The sequence below is a fragment of the Bos grunniens genome, chromosome 4 (genome assembly GCF_055505025.1).
Source record: "Bos grunniens cultivar Pamir isolate PY7600 chromosome 4, Bosgru_T2T1.0, whole genome shotgun sequence".
Taxonomy (NCBI): Eukaryota; Metazoa; Chordata; class Mammalia; order Artiodactyla; family Bovidae; genus Bos; species Bos grunniens.
This window is the reverse complement of record NC_141168.1, coordinates 17,971,872-17,994,242: the sequence shown is the minus strand read 5'-3', so window position 1 is coordinate 17,994,242 and position 22,371 is coordinate 17,971,872. Positions and strand designations below refer to the sequence as shown.

At 36.8% G+C, this 22,371-nt stretch overlaps 1 protein-coding gene across 3 annotated transcripts in view; it reads left to right on the top strand.

Moving 5' to 3' along the window:
• TRIM24 (tripartite motif containing 24) overlaps nucleotides 1-22,371 on the top strand; it is a 114,860-nt gene that overhangs the window by 47,174 nt on the left and 45,315 nt on the right. For all 3 annotated transcript variants that reach the window (XM_086395347.1, XM_086395346.1, XM_086395348.1), the window contains exons 2-5: nucleotides 4,540-4,658; nucleotides 8,720-8,867; nucleotides 15,542-15,674; nucleotides 20,080-20,196. In XM_086395347.1, the coding sequence (XP_086251473.1) occupies nucleotides 4,540-4,658; nucleotides 8,720-8,867; nucleotides 15,542-15,674; nucleotides 20,080-20,196 (517 nt within the window). The remainder of the gene's footprint in view (nucleotides 1-4,539; nucleotides 4,659-8,719; nucleotides 8,868-15,541; nucleotides 15,675-20,079; nucleotides 20,197-22,371) is intronic.

The following is a 22,371-nucleotide window of genomic DNA, read 5'->3' as shown; positions in this document are numbered from 1 at the left end:
TTTCCTATGTGTACCCAGTTGTTTCAACCTTTTGTTGAAAAGTCTTCCCTTTTCCACTGAATTGTTCTCACATTTCTGTCACAATGAGTTGCACTTGTGTGGGTGTACTTCTTGCTGCTGTATTCTATTCCATTCGTCTATGCATGTACCCTGCCAATACCATCCTGTCTAAGTTACTGCATGTAAGTCTTAAAATTGGATAGTGATTCTTTTCACTATATTTTCCTTTTTCCAGAATTGTTTTACCTATTCTAGTTCCTTTCCTTTTCCACATAAATCTTGGAATAATCTTATCTATATTTACAAAAAGATCTTGCTATGATTCTGATAGGAATACACTTAGCCCAACAGACCAGTGTTGCGAGAAGTGACATCTTTACTGTGATGCATTTCAATCCAAGAAAATAAAGTCTGACAGATTTTATTCTTTGGGGCTCCAAAATCACTGCAGATGGTGACTGTAGCCATGAAATTAAAAGATGTTTGCTCCTTGGAAAAAGATTTATGACAAACCTAGACAGCATATTAAAAAGCAGAGACATTACCTTGCCACCAAAGGTCCGTCTAGTAAAAGCTATGGTTTTTCGAGTAGTCGTGTATGGATGTGAGAGTTGGTCTATAAAGAAAGCTGAGCGCCGAAGGATTCATGCTTCTGAACTGTGGTATTGGAGATGACTCTTGAGAGTCCCTTGGACTGCAAGAATATCCAACCAGTCCATCCTAAATGAACTCAGTCCTGAATATTCATTGGAAGGGCTGATGCTGAAGCTCCAATACTTGGGCCACCTGATGTGAAGAGCCGACACCTTAGAAAAGACCCTGATGCTGGGAAAGATTGAAGGCAAGAAGAGAAGGGTACAAGAGAGGACTAGATGGTTGGATAGCATCACCACCTCAATGGACATGAGTTTGAGCAAGCTCCAAGAGTTGGTGAGGGACAGGGAAGCCTGGTGTCCATGGGGTCGCAAAGAGTTAGACACGACTGAGCAACTGAACAAGAACAACAACAATCTTTCAATCCATGAACAGTATCTCTTATCAACATTTTGTAGTTAATCAGCATAAAGGTGCAAAAATCAGTTGGCCCTACCTGTGTAGATCTGTTTCAAGTCTCTATGCTTTCTCATTTACCTGTGTGTCTATCCTATGTTCGATAACGGACATTCCTGATTACTGCTGCTATGTAAGTCTTGAAATTGGATAGTGATTCTTTATTATTCTCCTTTCCATTATCCATTCAGCTATTATAGTGCGTTTGCCTTTTAATATAAATATTAAAACAATCTTGTCTATCTGCAAAAGGAAATGTTGTTAGGATTTTATTAGGAATTCTGTTTAACTGGTAGATCACATTACTTTTTACTACATTGATTATCTCTATCCATGAACATTGTCTCTCCATATATTTAGATCTCTTTTGATTTCCAAAATTTTGTAGTTTTCAGCATACTAGTACTATACATGTTTGTTAGTATTTAATTCTGTTTAGAGCTGATTTCCATATAATTAAATGGCTGTTCAAATTATTTTATAGTAGTTTGTCCCTTTTGAGAAATTGGTCCATTTCATTTATATTGTCATTTTGTGTGAGTAGTGTTCTTAGTATTTCCCTGTCATCCTTTTGCTGTCTTATGGTCTGTAGTGATATCACCATTTTTATTCCTTATGTTTGGTAAGTTGTGTCTTCTCCTTTGTCTTTATCAGTCTTGCTGGAGGTTTGTTAATTTTATTGACCTTTTTAAATAAACTTTTTGTTGAATTGACTTTCAGTTTTTCAATTTCATTGATTTCTGCTCTTACATTTATTATTTCTTGCTTCTGTGAGGTGGAGGTTGAAGTCTTAAGTTTCTTGCGCTGCATCCCTTGCTGTCCTGGTGAGAGATCTTCCTCCTCACTGGTTGATGGTGTGGAAGTTGATGCTCCCACTGGGCACTGCTAATACCTCCCCGGATGGTAGGGGTATGGGTGCCTATTTAGTGTTTCTCATCTGTTCTTCATTGACACATCAAAGGAGAAGGGATATAGGGGTGAGGGAGGTTACTGATAAATAGCAATGGAAGTCTGGACTTAACACCAGGCCTTCAGCCTGGAGGCAGGGGAGTACCTGATTACTGTTCTGGACATAAACGCTTAGGCTCCTCACGTCATCTCCATGGGCACTGCTGGGGGCCTCGTTACCACCCAGTGAGGACCAAAGCCCTAGCTCCCCACCAGGCTTCTCTGACACAGGCAGCAGGGAATGGTGGGGGCAGCTGGTTTCTGCTTGGCCAGGGTAGAAGCTGAAGCTTCCCACTGGACCTTTGCTGGTAGGAGAGGAAATACTTTTTTTCTGTGGTGGTTAGGCGTCAGTTTTCTGTCTTGCCAGACTGCCCTGTTCCTGGTCCTTTGAGTAGAGGGAGCACCCTTTTGTGGATTTTTTTTTTTTTTAACTACCTTTTGGTGTTTCTGAGACTACAGCTTCATGAGCTCCCACTTTAGCATATATGAGGCTAAAAGAAAACCCAGCAAACTCACCATTGTCATTCCTCAGGTCCTGAGGTCTCTAGACAGTCTGCCTCCTCTCTGCCTTTCTCAGTTTTGTATAGAATGTGTAGAGTCTTTAGCTGTGCTTATCTGGAATAAGGAAAAGCATGTTTATTCAATCTTTCTATTCTGTGAAGTGCATTGCCACATTTTTACAGATTTGAATTACTGATTTCTTGTCAGTTCTATGTTCTATCTATACCTTCTCCCAATTGAGGGCTTATTTTCTCATTTTCTTCATGGTAATCTCTTGCCTAACTGTAGTTCTTAACTTTACTGAAGTTGAATTCATTCATTTCTCCTTTGTGCTCTTGCTTTTTGTTTTCTTGATTAAGAAACTTATTCCAGCTCTAAGGTTACACAGATACTTTCCTCTATTTCCTCATGAAAGTTTTAAATTTCTTCATCTGTCCTATCCAAAATTTTGAATTAAGTCAAGTAGGGATCTGATTCTGGAGAAGGCAATGGCACCCCACTCCAGTACTTTTGCCTAGAAAATCCTGTGGATGGAGGAGCCTGGTAGGCTGCAGTCCATGGGGTCGCTAGAGTTGGACACAACTGAGTGACTTCACTTTCACTTTTCACTTTCATGCATTGGAGAAGGAAATGGCAACCCACTCCAGTGTTCTTGCCTGGAGAATCCCAGGGACGGGAAGCCTGGTGGGCTGCTGTCAATGGGGTCGCACAGAGTCGGACTCGACTAAAGCAACATAGCAGCAGCAGCAGCAGGGATCTAATTTCATCCCTCTCCCACTGTAGAGAGCTGTAGCAGCATGAAAAGTTTTCCTCCCCTTTCCCACCAATTTCTAGCGCCACATCTGTCATGTGTATAACTGTATTGAATCTATAGATACGTTTGGAGAGACTTGGCACCTTTACCATCAAGAACATGGTATTTTCATTACTTAGGTATTTTTTGTTAATGGTTCTAAATATAGCTTAACATTTTTCTACACAGTGGCCTTACACATTTTCAAAACTTTACTCCTAAGTACTTAATATATTTTTTATTATTGTGAAATAGTTTTAGTTTTTTAATTAAGATTTTTAAAATTTAGATTTTAATTCATTCATTTATTGTTTCACAACTCCCACAAAGGGACACAGGACAAGCACTGTGAAAGATCTCCCCTCTCCCAAAGGAACACTGTTTGCACTTAAAGGAAGCAAATTTAGTGTTTTCTGAATTCCCATGGATATTTTAAACAAAATAAGTGTGTCTGTGTTCCACTTTTAGCAATCCCGATCTTGTAGGCCCAGAGAGAACCAGAACTCTAATTCCTTTAGGAGGGTCCATATGATTCTGCATATCTCTCTGAGAGAAGTTGCTAAACAATAAAAAGAATAGCCCGAGGGGATGTTTATTTAGAAGAGCATCTCATTTAAAGTTATGAGCATTTTTTCATCATTTAATATACTAGTGTGGGACATACACATAAACACACACACTATATGTATACACACATGGTGCACCTGCGTGTAAAATTCATATATGTACATAAAAGTGAATTGCTTTAAGTTAAGTAACAACAGGTATAAATTTGAAGATAGTAGACCTGTAAAAGAACCCATTCGCAGTTTGGATGAGATGTGTTGGGTTAGGACTCCATATTTGGTTTTAAAACTTAGAATGTGAGCTTATGGATATCAACAGGATTGGTGGTTGCATGAGGTAGCTGTTGGGGGTGGGCAAAATGGGTGAAAAGGGTCAAAAGTTACAAATTTCCAGTTATAAAATAAGTCCTAGGGATGTAATGTACAGTATGGACTATAGTTCATAAAACTATCACATATATGAAAGGAGCTAGGGGAGTGGATCTTAAGTTCTCACCACCAAAATAACACCAAACTTGTAATTGTGTACAATGACAGATTTCAACTGGATTTTTTGTGGTGATCGTTTTGCAATATATACAGACATCAATTTCTTTCGTTGTGCAGCCTAAACTTACTGTGTTATGTCAATTATGTGTCAATGAAAAAAAAAAGTTAAAAATACAATTTTGTCTTTCCCAGTTGGAGTTATTCGGTGTCCCGTTTGCAGCCAAGAGTGTGCAGAGAGACACATCATAGATAACTTTTTTGTGAAGGACACTACTGAGGTTCCCAGCAGTACAGTAGAAAAGTCTAATCAGGTAAGTATATTAAGTCTTGAGTATCTTGCTTCCTCTTAATGTGGCAGCCTAGAATACTGGAGAACTTATCATGCATTTTGTTGGTTTGTCTCAAGCATATCTTTAATTAATTTCAAATTATCCCTTCTCCCTGCTTGGCTTTCTTTTCCTCCCTTTTAATATATTTGCTGGGTAAACTGGGTTGTTAGTCCAGTAAAATTAGCCTTATTCTGAATTTTGTGCACCTCTTAAGTCATTTGACATGCTTCCCTCTCTGCTGTATTTTGTGTAAACTGGTGATAAAAATGTAGAGGCTGGTTTATATTTGAGTCCCACTGGGTAAGAGGATATAAGAATATGTCCATCCATATGTCTGTGTGTCTTTCAAGCAGAAAGATTGTGATGCTTGGTTGTCTTTTTTCTGATGTTAATGGCCATCAGTGATCACTGCCAGGATTCCATATTTCACTCAGACTTTGAAAAAGGATGACATTTTATTCTGTCATTCTCCTTTATTTCTCAACTGGAATAGGAAGAGAAAAGCATCCTTCATTGATTCTTAGGTTTACAGGAAAAGTAGATAAATGCTCAATTCTTTCCCTTGAGTTGCTAAATTTTAGAGTAGTGATTTATTTTCTTAGCATTCTTCAGAGGTGACTAACGAGTGGTGTGTGTGCTTATTGTTATGAACTAACTCATGGAGTATTAACATGAAATGTGTTGTAGTTATTCTTATTGGTGCTCAAATTTGTGCCATCTTGGCAGTGAGGATTCCTGAGTCCTTCCAACACAATCCCAGTAGTCACTGCTATCTTCCTTGCTTTCTATTTTGACAAGATCTTGTTCATTTTCTGCTCTATACCTGCAACCTGCAGGAGTTGGTTCTTCTGAGAGCCTTGGTTCCTTTTAGTCTGAAATGGTATTTAGAGAACACAATATGGATGCTCCTGAGCACTTTGTTGGCCAATTTTTCTATGATTTTCAAGAGAATGATTCAGCAAATGCTTTTTTATTTTTAAAAGAGGAAGGAAAAAGGAAAAATATATCAAGGATATATTGACATTTTTAAGTCAAATCTAGAATTGTAGATGAAAAGTTGAGCAAATAGGAAGCCAACTAAGATGATCTTTCCCTCTGGCATTGCAGTCTTCCTCCAGTACCACCTATTGCTAGAATCTAATGTGGAAGCAGCTCGTTAAGCATAAATGAGACTTGCAGAGTAAGAGTGAAGACAGAGTTGGTACTGAAAGTAGAAATTATAGAATTGTCTCTGTCAAAACAGAAAACAAGGTAACAATTACTAAATGTATGTACTGGAGATATTCAACCAAATCATCATGTTTTAAGGTTACTTAAGTAATTCTTCTCTATATGGTTAAGTCACCCACTTGATAGGCAGGTTCATTTGTTTCATTTTGCTTTTGTTTATGGTTTTGTTTAGGGCTTTAGTTTTTTTTTAGGGCTATGAGCCATGCCATGTAGGGCCACCCAAGATGGACAGGTCATGGTGGAGAGTTCTGACAAAACGTGGTCCACTGGAAAAGGAAATGGCAAACCACTTCAGTATTCTTGCCTTGAGAACCCCATGAACAGGATGAAAAGGCAAAAAGATAGGACAGTGAAAGATGAACTCCTCAGGTTGGTAGGTTCCCAATATGCTACTAGACAACAGTAGAGAAATAACTCCAAGAAGAATGAAGAGATGGAACCAAAGCAAAAACAACCCCCAGTTGTGGATGTGACTGGTGATGGAAGTAAAATCTGATGCTGTAAAGAGCAATATCGCATAGGAACCTGGAATGTTAGGTCCATGAAACAAGGTAAATTGGAAGTGGTCAAACAGGAGATGGCAAGAGTGAACGTTGACATTTTAGGAATCAATGAACTAAAATGGACTGCTGCTGCTGCTAAGTTGCTTCAGTTGTGTCAGACTCTGTGCGACCCCAGAGACAGCAGCCCACCAGGCACCCCTGTCCCATTAGATCTACTACTGTGGGAAAGAATCCCTTAGAAGAAATGGAGTAGCCCTCATAGTCAACAAAAAAGTCCGAAATGCAGTATTTGGATGCATTCTCAAAACAACAGATGATCTCTGTTCGTTGCCAATGCAGACCATTCAATATCACAGTAACCCAAGTCTGTGCCCCAACCACTAATGCCGAAGCAGCTAAAGATCACCAGTTCTATGAAAACCTACACTACCTTCTAGAACTAACACCCAAAAAAGATGTCCTTTTCATTATAGGGGATTGGAATGCAAAAGTAGGAAGTCAGAAGATACCTGGAGTAACAGGCAAATTTGGCTTTGGAGTACAGAATGAAGCAGGGCAAAGGCTAGCAATTTTGCCAAGAGAACGCACTGGTCATAGCAAACACCCTCTTCCGACAACACAAGAGACGACTCTACACATGGACATCACCAGATGGTCAATACTGAAATCAGATTGATTATATTCTTTGCAGCCAAAGATGGAGAAGCTCTATACAGTCAGGAAAAATGAGTCCAGGAGCGGACTGTGGCTGAGATGATTGGATGGCATCACCAACTTGATGGACATGAGTTTGAATAAGCTCCAGGAGTTGATGATGGACAGGGAAGCCTGGCATGCTGCAGTCTTTGGGGTCGCAAAGAGTCAGGCACAATTAAGCGATTGAATTGAACTGAACTTTTTTTTTTTTTTTTTTAATTTGAAATTTGTAAAACTACATATAAAATATTCATATACTGGTTCCAAAGAAAAATCTATGAAACAGAATGTTTTCAGGGAACTCAAACTTCTATCTCCATCTTCACCTACCCTATATTTTCTCTTATCTTACAGCTAACCGTTTGATTTCTTTTATGGTTTATCCTTGCATTTTTAATATTGTTTTATAATATAAGTAATTTTATGTTATTTTAAAGATTTAAGCAAATAAGTCATTCCAGCTCATCTGCGTCTTTCTTAGATAAGCAGTAATATGGTATGCTTTAACACTTCGCTTTTTTGGTTTTACTTTTTATAGTGGACATCCTTCCCTAAAAGTATGTATAGAAATCCCTTACTCCTTTTTGCTGCAGAATGTAGAGATTAAGTTTTGGGTGACATCCTTATAGAGGTGATAGTTGAAGCTGAGGGAATGGATGAGACCAGTCTTTAAACCTAGCAAAAATTTACAGAATCCAGAGGAGAAAGAGTAGTGGTGGGATCCAGAGAGGCAATCCAGGAGATAAGAGGATGTGGAAGTGTCAAGGAATCAAAATTATTTCTAGGGCATAAGAGTGGCATCAAATGATGTTAGAAAGGTGAAAAGCAAGAACTGAGAAAGAGCAAGTTTGGGTTTGTGGAAGTATTATCCAGATATTTGGGATTTGACTAATGTAAACCACTGACTGAGGGGAAAACATTTTTTCCCAATCATAAATGGTGTTATGAGGACTGTTTATGTGTTGTGTAACTTTAATATCTGTTCTTAGAAAAGAGGGCTAACATCTACACAGTTATACAAGCTGGGGGGAAAGGTACTATCTCTTGCTGTCTCTTCATCTCGCATATCCAGTGTATCCTCCAAACCAGTCAGTTTTACTTCCAAATCTCCTTCATTCATCTCCACTTGTAGCACTGCAAAGGGCTCCTACTTCCCTCTGTGCAGAAATACCTGCCCTTTTGCTGATCTGGCATGCTGTTCTCTCTGTCTAGAAGACCATCACCAGTAATTGATGACTCAGCTTTCTTATCTTTATCTTTAGAGAAAGCCTTGTCTGGGTGATCTCTCTTCACTTTTCCCAACACTTGAACCCTACTCAAAGATGACTTTCCCCCATCATATGTTTTTATAGTTTCTCATACCTTTCCTTTATGGCACTTTTCAATTTGTAGTTTTGTATTAGTGTGATTATTCCAATAATGTTTGACTTCCCCCATGTTATTCTTCATAACCACTTAGTAAAGTTCATGTTATTGCCATTATTTTAAGATGAACCTTCTAAAACTGCCTAAGACTACTCAACTAGTAAGTATGGGTTCATTTATGTGTGGTTAGTTGTGAGACCACCTTTTCTTTATTCTTAAAAATTGATGGGACATGTTTCTTTTTATTAGGTATGTACAAGCTGTGAGGACAATGCAGAAGCTAATGGGTTTTGCGTAGAGTGTGTTGAATGGCTCTGCAAGACATGCATCAGAGCTCATCAAAGGGTGAAATTCACAAAAGACCACACTGTGAGACAGAAAGAGGAAGTATCTCCAGGTAATAAATTAGTTTTTAAAACTCATTTTTTCTCTGTCCTTCCCAGGTCATTCTTTCCTTCCCATATTAACTTGTTTTGATACAGTTGTAAACATTAAATATACTCTTGTCTTTTAATATGAGAAAGTCTATTGTAGTTGAATTTGAATACTTGTAAATGTTGGTAAGTAACTGTTAAGTAGATTTAGTATTATTCTGCATTATTTTTACTCACAACCCTCCTCCTATAAATGCCTTGATTTGGTATGAATGTACAACTAAAAAAAAGTTGCTTTTAAAATTTCTCTATTTCTTTCTTTTTAAGATGACAAGGGGTGAGTTAAAAGAAGTTTTACAATTCTTTTTCTCACTGATATTCTCGTAGTAAACCTGTTTCATGATATTTATTATATAGGTAACTAAAGCTTTGCTTTTTATGTAATGATGGTTTCTGCATTTTTGTTGTGTTGCTTATAATGTAAACTTGACTAATACATTTTTATTATAGTAAAATATGTATGTAACTTAAAAATTGACATTCCAACCATTTTTAAGTGTACAAATTGGTGGCATTAATTGTATCCAAAGCGTTACGCAACCATCACCACTATTTAGAAAACTTTCCTAGCACCCCCAAGATAAATTGTACCCAATAAATAGTAATTGCCCATTCCCCTCTCCTCTCCAGCCCCTTTTAACCTCTAATCTATGATTCATCTCTATGAATTTGCTTACTCTAGATATCTCATACAAGTGAAATCATATGGTGTTTGTCCTTCAATGTCTGGCTTATTTCACTTACCTCAGTGTTTTCAGGTTTTATCCGTGTTGTAATATTTATCAGCTCTTTGTTCATCTTTATGGCTCATTAATATATTTTTGTTTAAAAATTAATTCACTGCTTTTTTATTCACTGAGTCAACAAAGGGTTTGAATGTCTATTCTATATTCCAGGAACTTTGCTAGATTAAAGAGATGAACGAGTAAGACGGGTACTTCCTACCCTCCAGGAAGTATCAGTATGATGAAGACTATGAACAGATTAGCAATCATAGTTTAACCTCATAAATTCTGTAGGAGCACATGAAAGGAGTACCAAACGCAGACTTGGGGGTTTACATTGAAAGCCACATTTGGGACTTCAAGGGTAAATAGAAGTTCATCACATAAATGAGAAGGGTGGAGAAAACCGAAGCACATGCACAAATTTCCAGAGGGAGAACATTGATTGTACCTGAGAGTAAGATGCAAGAAGAGTAGTAAGAGATGGGGCTAAGAGTGCTGAGACACAGGAAAAGGGATATAATGTCCAAGAACACCAATGAAGAAAAAAGAGAAAAGGCCAGGTATAGTCTCAGATAAATTTAGTAGATTAGTACTAGAAAGACTTGTTTTCCTGTGAAGTCCAATGTCTACTGAAAAAGAGATTAGAAGAATTAAGGACTTAAAAGGTAAGGGACATGGAGGATACTTGAAATAACGTCTGTTGAAAGAGAGCTCTAGCTTTGGAAATAAAATTACTTGGTAGCATCGAGGTTGCATTTGATATAGCACTTAAAACTTCCTCTGTCAGTCCTCCAGAGTCTGATGTTTATAGAGAAGAATTGAACTATTTATGGTTGGGGTTCAGTTGGATTTCCACTGGGTAAATGATACAGATAATGGCATGTGTTGACATGAAGAATTTGGGGTTTTAACTGTAGAGAGAAAGTGAAGTTGTTAGGATAGAAGAAGCAGTTAGGGACTAGAGATATCGGTGAGGTATAATGAGAGTAGTTGAAGAATTGGAAAGTTAGAAAGTAGAAGTTATTAAAAGTGGAATATTTGAATTTATGATTACAGAAATGAAATAGTTAACAAACGATAGAAAATCTAGGGTGAGACCATGATGTATATGAAATGGAATAAGCAGCTAAAATGAAGTATAGGTCTCTAGAGATGAAAAAGTCTGAGAGGCTTGTCTTTATGTGGTGCTTTCTGCGGACTTCTCAATCATCCAGGCTGATCATGATGAGACTTAGTGCTAGGAGGATGACTGTGGGTCAGAATCGAAATTCCTCATACATAAAAGAAGTCTATAAATGGGTGACATGTTAATTATCTACATCAGGTATTATAATAATATAATTATTCCTGAAGAGCAGGCACAAACCAGGATGTCCCAAGCCAAGCAAGGGTATCTGACTACCCATCATCTACTGTGATGCCCAGATGACTTGAACCTCAAGGAGATGGGAGCGGGGAAGCTATGACAGTATTGAGCCATCTTCGCCTTGCTAGGATTCATTCCATTTGGTCTTGTTGTGTTGTGGTTTTAAAATTCTTTTATTTCTTTTTCTGCTCTGATTGCTGTGGCTAAAACTTCCAAAACTATGTTAAATAGTAATGGTGAAAATGGGCACCCTTGTCTTATTCCTGACTCTAGGGGAAATGCTTTCAATTTTTCACCATTGAGGATAATATTTGCTGTGGATTTGTCATATATAGCTTTTATTATGTTGAGGTATGTTCCTTCTATTCCTGCTTTCTGGAGAGTTTTTATCATGATGTTGAATTTTGTCAAAGGCTTTCTCTGCGTCTATTGAGATAATCATATGGTTTTTACTTTTCAATTTGTTAATGTGGTGTATTACATTGATTTATTTGCGGATATTGAAGAATCCTTGCATCCCTGGGATAAAGCACACTTGGTCATGGTGTATGATCTTTTTAATGTGTTTTTGGATTCTGATTGCTAGAATTTTGTTAAGGATTTTTGCATCTATGTTCATCAGTGATATTGGCCTGTAGTTTTCTTTTTTTGTGGCATCTTTGTCAGGTTTTGGTATTAGGGTGATGGTGGCCTCATAGAATGAGTTTGGAAGTTTACCTTCCTCTGCAATTTTATGGAAGAGTTTGAGTAGGATAGGTGTTAACTCTTCTCTAAATTTTTGGTAGAATTCAGCTGTGAAGCTGTCTGGACCTGGGCTTTTGTTTGCTGGAAGATTTCTGATTAGAGTTTCAATTTCTGTGCTTGTGATGGGTCTGTTAAGATTTTCTATTTCTTCCTGGTCCAGTTTTGGAAAGTTGTACTTTTCTAAGAATTTGTCCATTTCTTCCATGTTGTCCATTTTATTGGCATATAATTGCTGATAGTAGTCTCTTATGATCCTTTGTATTTCTGTGTTGTCTGTTGTGATCTCTCCATTTTCATTTCTAATTTTATTGATTTTTCTCCCTTTGTTTCTTGATGAGTCTGGCTAATGGTTTGTCAATTTTATTTATCCTTTCAAAGAAGCAGCTTTTGGCTTTGTTGATTTTTGCTAAGGTCTCTTTTCTTTTGCATGTATTTCTGCCCTAAATTTTAAGATTTCTTTCCTTCTACTATATAAAATCAACACACAGAAATCCCTCGCATTCCTATACACTAATAATGAGAAAATAGAAAGAGAAATTAAGCAAACAATTCCATTCACCATTGCAATGAAAAGATTAAAATACTTAGGAATATATCTACCTAAAGAAACTAAAGACCTATATATAGAAAACTATAAAACACTGGTGAAAGAAATCAAAGAGGACACTAATAGATGGAGAAATATACCATGTTCATGGATTGGAAGAATCAATATAGTGAAAATGAGTATACCACCCAAAGCAATTTATAGATTCAATGCAATCCCTATCAAGCTACCAATGGTATTCTTCACAGAGCTAGAACAAATAATTTCACAGTTTGTATGGAAATACAAAAAACCTCGAATAGCCAAAGCAATCTTGAGAAAGAAGAATGGAACTGGAGGAATCAACCTGCCTGACTTCAGGCTCTACTACAAAGCCACAGTCATCAAGACAGTATGGTACTGGCACAAAGACAGAAATATAGATCAGTGGAACAAAATAGAAAGCTCAGAGATAAACCCACACACCTATGGACACCTTATATTTGACAAAGGAGGCAAGACTACACAATGGAGAAAAGACAATCTCTTTAACAAGTGGTGCTGGGAAAACTGGTCAACCACTTGTGAAAGAATGAAACTAGAACACCTTCTAACACCATACACAAAAATAAACTCAAAATGGATTAAAGATCTAAACGTAAGACCAGAAACTATAAAACTCCTAGAGGAGAACATAGGCAAAACACTCTCCGACATACATCACAGCAGGATCCTCTATGACCCACCTCCCAGAATATTGGAAGTAAAAGCAAAAATAAACAATGGGACCTAATTAAACTTAAAAGCTTCTGCACAACAAAGGAAACTATAAGCAAGGTGAAAAGACAGCCTTCAAAATGGGAGAAAATAATAGCAAATGAAGCAACTGACAAACAACTAATCTCAAAAATATACAGGCAACTCCTACAGCTCAATTCCAGAAAAATAAATGACCCAATCAAAAAATGGGCTAAAGAACTAAATAGACGTTTCTCTAAAGAAGACATACAGATGGCTAACAAACACATGAAAAGATGCTCAACATCACTCATTATCAGAGAAATGCAAATCAAAACAACTATGAGGTACCATTTCATGCCAGTCAGAATGGCTGCTATCCAAAAGTCTACAAGCAATAAATGCTGGAGAGGGTGTGGAGAAAAGGGAACCCTCTTACACTGTTGGTGAGAATGCAAACTAGTACAGCCACTGTGGAGAACAGTGTGGAGATTCCTTAAAAAACTGGAAATAGAACTGCCATATGACCCAGCAATCCCACTGTTGTGCATACACGATGAGGAAATCAGAATTGAAAGAGACACATGTACCCCAATGTTCATCGCAGCACTGTTTACAATAGCCAGGACATGGAAGCAACCTAGATGTCCATCAGCAGATGAATGGATAAGAAAGCGGTGGTACATATACACAATGGAGTATTACTCAGCCATTAAAAAGAATACCTTTGAATCAGTTCTAATGAGGTGGATGAAACTGGAGCCTATTATACAGAGTGAAGTAAGCCAGAAAGAAAAACACCAATACAGTATACTAACGAGATGGTAACAATAACCCTGTATACGAGACAGCAAAAGAGACAATGATGTATAGAAGTCTTTTGGACTCTGTGGGAGATGGAGAGGGTGGGATGATTTGGGAGAATGGCATTGAAACATGCATAATATCATATATGAAATGAGTTGCCAATCCAGGTTCGATGCACAATACTGGATGCTTGGGGCTGGTGCATTGGGATGACCCAGAGGGATGGTACAGGGAGGGAGGAGGGTTCAGGATAGGGAACACGTGTATACCTGTGGAGGATTCATGTTGATATATGGCAAAACCAATACAATATTGTAAAGTTAAAAAATAAAATAAATAAAAAATAAATAAAATTTAAAAATAAAATTCTTTTAATACATTGCTAACTTTCTCGGTCTGGTTATTTTCCTTTTTTTTTTTTTTCCCTAGAATTTTGTTTTCCCTTCTTTTTGATAAACTAGACAGTAGTTTACCTTTTTGTGTTTATCCGTAAATTTATCTAATTGCCCTATACATATTTTTAGTTTATTAATTTTATTTTTAATTCCACTCAGCTTACCTTAGTATTGTTTAATCAGTCATTCTATTTATTTGTATTCTGTGTTTCCATTTAATGTTGTAACATAAGCATTACCTGGTCTTATCTCCACAGTAGATAACTAATTAAGAAGTTATGTGGATGACTGCAATGTAATAATATGCATTTTATGATTATCTCTGTGTCAATGGGTATCCTCTGTTAGGAGTTTTGCAAAAGTGGGGAAATAAAATTTTTCCATCACCTCTTTTATACATTTTTATTACATTTTTCTGCATCGCACATAAAAAAAAAACAAAAAAAAAAAACTACATTTGAAATAAGGAGAATTCCAGTTGGTTTCACTCACTTATCTGGGCTATTTTCTTAAGATTTTTTTTCTTTTATTTCATCAGTTCAGTTCAATTTAGTTGCTCAGTCATGTCCGACTCTTTGCAACCCCACGGACTGCAGCATACCAGGCCTCCCTGTCCATCACCAACTCCCGGAGTTTACTCAAACTCATGTCCATTGAGTCAGTGATGCCATCCATCCATCTCATCCTCTGTCGTCCCCTTCTCCTCCTGCCTTCAATCTTTCCCAGCATCAGGGTCTTTTCAAATGAGTCAGTTTTTAACATCAGATGGCCAAAATATTGGAGTTTCAGCTTCAGCATCAGTCCTTCCAATGAATATTCAGTACTGATTTCCTTTAGAATGGTCTGGTTGGATCTCCTTGCAGTCCAAGGGACTCTCAAGAGTCTTCTCCAACACCACAGTTCAAAAGCATCAATTCTTTGGCACTCAGCTTTCTTTATAGTCCAACTCTCACATCCATACTTGACTACTGGAAAAACCATAGCTTTGAATAGACCTTTGTTGGCAAAGTAATGTTTCTGCTTTTTAATATACTGTCTAGGTTGGTCATAACTTTTCATAAAGCATCTTTTAAGCTACACACTTTCTTTTTCTCATGAATCAATTTTAATGTTAACATTCTAAAGTGAAAAGTTCATTTATCTTTTCCTCCAGAAATGAAAAAAGTACTTGATATTTTACTATCTGTAAAACCTAGTGGTAACAGTGATGTGGATGAAGCTGTACCTCCTTTACATCTCAGTGGATTTGAATTTAAATGAACACTCAAATAATTATTTACTGTTTAATTATGTTAATTTTCTTCTTTTTGCTCCCTCCCCCATGTCTCTACAGAGGCAGTTGGTGTGACCAGTCAACGACCAGTATTTTGTCCTTTTCATAAGAAGGAGCAGCTGAAGCTTTACTGTGAAACATGTGACAAACTGACGTGTCGGGATTGCCAGTTACTAGAACATAAAGAACATAGGTACTTGCATCTTTGATTATATACATAGATTTATAATATAGCTTTAGGAGGACTAGACGACTGCTGGCATCACAGCAAAATGGCAGTGTGTAAATGTTTTGTTCGGCTAGCAGTATGTTGACCTATTAAAGGATTTTTCAACTTTGATGTTATTGACTTTGGAGCCAACTGATTCTTTGTTGTAGGGCCTATCTGGTGCATTGTATGGTGTTTTACCTCTATTTACTAGATTCCAGTAGCATTCTCCCAATTTGACAATTAAAAATGTCTCCAGACACTGCCAAATGTCCTGGGGAGGAAAATCACCCCAGTTGAAAACAACTGGCCTGCACACTTTAAAAATATAGAGAATTAGTTGCCAGCATTGTAGATGAGATTTTACATATAAAAAATCAGCAGGTCTTTCATTTTGGTTTTCTGTTTTGTTTTTAAAGAAAATTGAATCTGTTGTAGCCCTCAATTCAGTTCAGTTCAGTCGCTCAGTCATGTCCGACTCTGCAACTCCATGAATCGCAGCACGCCAGACCTCCCTGTCCATCACCAACTCCCGGAGTTCACTCAAACTCATGTCCATTGAGTCGGTGATGCCATCCAGCCATCTCATCCTCTGTCATCCCCTTCTCCTCCTGCCCCCAATCCCTCCCAGCATCAGAGTCTTTTCCAATGAGTTAGCTCTTCACATGAGGTGGCCAAAGTACTGAAGTTTCAGCTTCAGCATCATTCCCTCCAAAGAAATCCCAGGGCTCATCTCCTTTAGAATGGACTGGTTGGATCTCCTTGCAGTCCAAGGGACTCTCAAGAGTCTTCTCCAACACCACAGTTCAGAAGCATCAATTCTTCGGCGCTTAGCTTTCTTCACAGTCCAACTCTCACATCCATACATGACCACTGGAAAAACCATAGCCTTGACTAGACGGACCTTTGCTGGCAAAGTAATGTCTCTGCTTTTCAATATGCTATCTAGATTGGTCATAACTTTCCATCCAAGGAGTAAGCATCTTTTAATTTTGTGGCTGCAGTCACCATCTGCAGTGATTTTTGGAGCCCCAAAAAATAAAGTCTGACACTGTTTCCACATCTATTTCCCATGAAGTGATGGGACCGGATGCCGTGATCTTCATTTTCTGAATGTTGAGCTTTAAGCCAAATTTTTCACTCTCCTCTTTCACTTTCATCAAGAGGCCTTTTAGTTCTTCTTCACTTTCTGCCATAAGGGTGGTGTCATCTGCATGTCTGAGGTTATTGATATTTCTCCCGGCAATCTTGATTCCAGCTTGTGTTTCTTCCAGTCCAGCGTTTCTCATGATGTACTCTGCATATAAGTTAAATAAGCAGGGTGACAATATACAGCCTTGACGTACTCCTTTTCCTATTTGGAACCAGTCTGTTGTTCCATGTCCAGTTCTAACTGTGGCTTCCTGACCTGCATACGGGTTTCTCAAGAGGCAGGTCAGGTGAACAGTTGTAGCCCTAGGTGCCATATATTTTCATGTCAGCGTTTGACTGGAATTGACTTTAGTCCTCTTTAAAATGGTCATACTTGTCTAATTCATCATAGTTCCTACTACAGGTAACTTTTATATCTGTCCTCCATTGGCATTTGAGTTAGCAACAACTGAATTAAACAGTAAGATTATGATACACTGATACAAATACAATTGGTGTAAAAAAATCTAGTCTTCCAGTAGTGCCAGACCAGGTAATTTGGACCAACCATACCAGTGAGCTCATACCAGTGTAGCTCAGGCTTCCCTGGTAGCTCAGCAGGTAAAGAATCTGCCTGCAGTTTGGGAGACCTGGGTTCGATCCCTGAGTTGGGAAGATCCCCTGGAGAAGGCAAAGGCTACCCACTGCAGTATCTGGCCTGGAGGATTCCATGGACTGTATCGTCCATGGGGTCTCAGAGTTGGACATGACTAAGTGACTTTCACTTTCACTATACCAGTGAAAATAACTAGAAAACATGGACAAAATATAGAAACCATGGACATTTTAGAGTTGATAATAAAGAATTATTAACGCACTCCAGTACTCTTGCCTGGAAGTCCCATGGACAGGAGAAGCCTGGCAGACTATTGTTCGTGGGGTCACAAAGAGTCAGTCCCAACTTAGCGACTAAACAACAACAATAATTACTAGACCAGGATTGGGTTGCAGTGGGGACAGAGAATGGTACAGGCTTTTTTCCCCTTTGAAGCATTTACCTAGAGGTTGAAAGGTGCTTTTAACAAGTTCTCAAAGCTAAAAGACAGGAATTGGAGTTCTGCGGTCACAAGGGTTAAAGGCTTCTCCTTGCCTTGCACTGGGATCCTGAAAGTCAACACTATTATGATAAAGATCAACTAGTTGGTAAATAGTTCCTCACCAGAACTAAAATGCAAAATCAAATCTTCCCAGTACCTAAAGTTGGATTAAATTGAAATAATACTGCTTGTGCCTCAGGATACCTGGTAGAATAAAATATGAATCCTCCCTGGAAGAAGACATCACCCTAACCTCAAATCTATTTAATAATGAGTTTTGCAAAATGGGTTCAGCACACAATTAGAAATAACCAAATATGTTAGGCAATATGATACAAGGCAATGTGAACAATGTCTAGAACTTAACATTAAAATAACTGATTAACTCAGTAAAGGGTTTAAGAGTTGATTTGACATACCAGTAAATGAGAATTCATGAACTGGAAGAAAGTTAAGAAAACATCAAAATTAGCATGATAAACATAAAGATGTAAAATGGATCAAAAAGATGTAACACAGTGTGTAATTAGGCTCCAAGAAGGAGAGAGAGAATGGGAAGGAAGCAGCATTTGAGAGCAGAGTATAATGGCTTAGCACTTTGTAATGCACAGATATCTAACTCATATTCAAGAAGCCTCATAACTCCTCAGCAGGATAATTAAAAAATAAAGTAATATTTTGAAGTGTAACAAGAAAATAACTATAAAACTAAAATTCTATACCCAGTAAACATATTCTTCAGAAATGAGAGTTAGTGAGAAAGACATATTCAGACAAAATAAACTGAGAGAATATATCCCTAATAAACACTCACAAAAGAAGAAAAACAGTAGGTGATGAGTGATGGAAAGAGTAGTAGTTAAAATAAGTATGAGTAAATCAGAATAATTGTTGACTTAACAGTAATGTCTTGGTGTGTGTCGGGTGTGTGTTATATTATCATACAGCAGATGTATTAGGGGAGGATATGGAGTTCATGTCCTTAGCATTGTTTAGGAAGATGGTAGTAAATATAAATTAATCTTAGATGATAAGTCAAAATATGCATTTTCTAATGCAGAAAGTAGTCACTAAAAGAGTAGTAAAAATCAATATGATTATCAGGATAACAGAGGAAGTGGAGAAATTAATAATTAGTCTAAACTCAGACCAAGAAGAAAAAAGGAACAAAGAGCAAGTGGGATTTAATAATACTTTGATAGGTTGGTAGATCTCTAAATATATTTGTAGTTATAATAAACATGAGTGGATAAAAGGTTCCAAATTAAAACATTCCAGGCTTAATAAGGAAACAGAGAATCTAGAGTTCTCCAGGCCAGAATACTGGAGTGGGTGGCCTTTCCCTTCTCCAAGAGATCTTCCTGACCCAGGAATCGAACCAGGGTCTCCTGAATTGCAGGCAGATTCTTTACCAGCTGAGTTACCAGGGAAGCCCAAGTAGTTAGAAATCAATTTAAATAACGCATCAAGGAAGTTCCAATAGATATTAGAAAATATTTTTATCTGAATGATAATGAAAATATTATCCTTGAGGTATACTGCTAAAGCCATAATTAGAGGAAATTATCATTAAATGCATATATTCTATGTTAAGGATAAAAATAAATGTATTAAACATTTATCTCAAGTTAGAAAAAACAGTAAATTAAACCCAAAGTAAGTAGCAAAAAGGATATGATAGATACAATGCAGAAATTAATGAAATAGTCATAGTGAAAAGTTGGATCAAAATAGTCCTTTAATTTAGTAATATCTATAAAGACTCCCTCCTTCTTAAGGGATAATGAAGGGAAAAGCTACCTTCTATGGATATATTTGTTTTTTTTTTTTTTTAAGTTATTGTTTACATCCTTTATCCAAGTGGGCTTCCCTGGTGGCTCAGATGGCAAAGAATCTGCCTGCAATGTGGGAGACCCAGGTTCGATCCCTGGGTCAGGAAGATCCTCTGGAGAAGGAAATGGAAACCCACTCCATTATTCTTACCTGGAGAATCCCATGGACAGAGGAGCCTGGCAGGCTGCAGTCCATGGGGTTTCAAAGAGTCAGACACGACTGAGCAGCTAAGCATACCCATTATCTTAGTCTTCTATTATTTGTTTGGGGCTTTTCCTCATTTTAGACAGACATATTTGTGTGAAATAATTTGCTTATTTTTTTTTCAGATACCAATTTATAGAAGAAGCTTTTCAGAATCAGAAAGTGATCATAGATACACTAATCACCAAACTGATGGAAAAAACAAAATATATAAAATTCACAGGAAATCAAATCCAAAACAGGTAAATTTATATTTGTGTTATTATTTAAATCATCTTTATATACAATGTATTAAGTATATTAATTTTAAGAACAGACAGTTTGCTCAACTCATGGTGAAGTACATCCAAGTGAGTTGTCAGATGGGTCTAATAACAGAGTTGATAAGACTTGTCCAGAAACTGAATTTCTGGAAAGTTTGAGAGTATTCTTCTCAGCCATGAAATTTCAAAACTGTTATTATTATTAACCGCTCATTTATCAGGTAAGTATTAATAATAATTTTTAATTATTTGCTGTTTTCCAATTTTCCAAGAAATACAAGGATATAAAAACTGTAAAATATTTTAACAATTAGATAAATACTTGCTATTTTAAGGAAGAACATATCATAGAACATCAGGAGACAGGGCTTGTTAAACTGTTTCACATACCTTTTACTCTTTAACAAGTAGAATACTTAAAACAGTTTCTACATATTACCTGTTATACTTTTGTCCTCCAAGGGATCAAATCATCAGCTGTCCATGTCTTACAGTTCAGTGACTGGGGGAGCAAACCACTGACCTCTGTGGGGAAGAGGGAATTTGCCTGGTACCCCTTTTTATCCCATTTGGGACCCACACTGACATTTTACAATACCTGTGAATCTCCATGTCTCCTTTCCTTTGTTGTTGTGCACACAGAAGTAACATGTCACTGCTTAAATAGATCAAAAAAGAGAGAGCCTGAATAAGAGAGGCCTTGCAGCAGTTTTCAGTGCTGTTCACAGGGAAAAGATATATCAGCCTCTTGTAGTTCATCTTCCTTAAGATCAGTTGTCACAATCTGTTACTCTGATCATTTTGCAACATGGCTAGGATGGGGCATTTGTACTTTTTTCCAAGAAATTCCTTGGTTTACCTGGTTTTCTTAAAGGAGATTTTAAGTATGATTTAACCTTTTCTTGATAACCTGGTAGTGTTATTATTATATCTATTTATTATTATACATTGTGATAATAAAAGGTATCAGCTCTCATTTCATTTTACTTTTCTCTTTCATATAAAAACTGTAGTTGACCAAATACTGTTTTCTTTGCCATATTCCAATCAAGTACTGTATTTGGCAAAATTGACATAACTGGTGGGTTTAAAATTTTTGCATTTGAATAATGGAAAATATGTAATGAATATTTATGGAATGATAAGGATAGTTTTTCCCATCTAATGACAAAGAGTAGCAATTGTAAAATAACTAATTTTATATAAACTATCCACCCTTGATGAAATTCACCCTTTTGACTTTTTTCTTTCACTGTGTATATGGTATGAGTTCTGAGCCAAAGTTTACTTTAAAAAAAAAAAAGATATACGTTTATTCCAACACTTGTTCCAGTTGTTAAAAAGACTATCCTGTTGCTGTTAAACTGTGTTGGCACCTTGGTAGAAAATCATTTGGCCATATAAGTATGAGATTATTTTGGACATTCCATTTCATTCCATTTTCTTTCTTGCTAATACCACACTTGCTTCATGACTAGAGCTTTTTATAGTAAATATAGTAAATCTTTATGATTTTTATAGTAAATCTTAAAATCGGTGTGAATTTTCCAAATTTGTTTTACTTTTTTTAAAAGTTGTTTATGCTATTTTTAAAAAATAATACATTATGATATGGAAGGATTTTATTTTTTGAATGGTAAGAATTTAAAATCTTTGAATTAGCTGCTAATTATTAATATCTTTATAGCCTACCTGATTATAAAAAGGTTAAATTTACTGGACTGACTTCACTATTAATTCATTTTTATTCATGTGCAAACATGGCATTACTTGTCCCTTTTTTCATTCTGTTCTACCATTATGAGATTTTTGTTTATTTTTTGAGGTTGTTTACTTCCTTGATCTGACAGCCAATGTTGATGTTCAATAATTATCTTGAAGAATTTCCAACATGGCAGGGAATAAATAGCCAACATGGCAGGGAATAAATAGCCCAGGGAACTTATACTCAGTATTTTGTAATAATGTATAAGGGAAACTAATCTGGATGATAATAATAATATATATATGTATGCGTAACTGAATCCCTTTACCATGCACCTGAAACTGATACAATGTTGTAAATCAGCTACAATTAAAAAAAAAAAAAAAAAAAGAATTTCCAACAGAGTAAAATCCCTGCCCCTTTGATCTTAAGTTTTGGAAGATAACTAT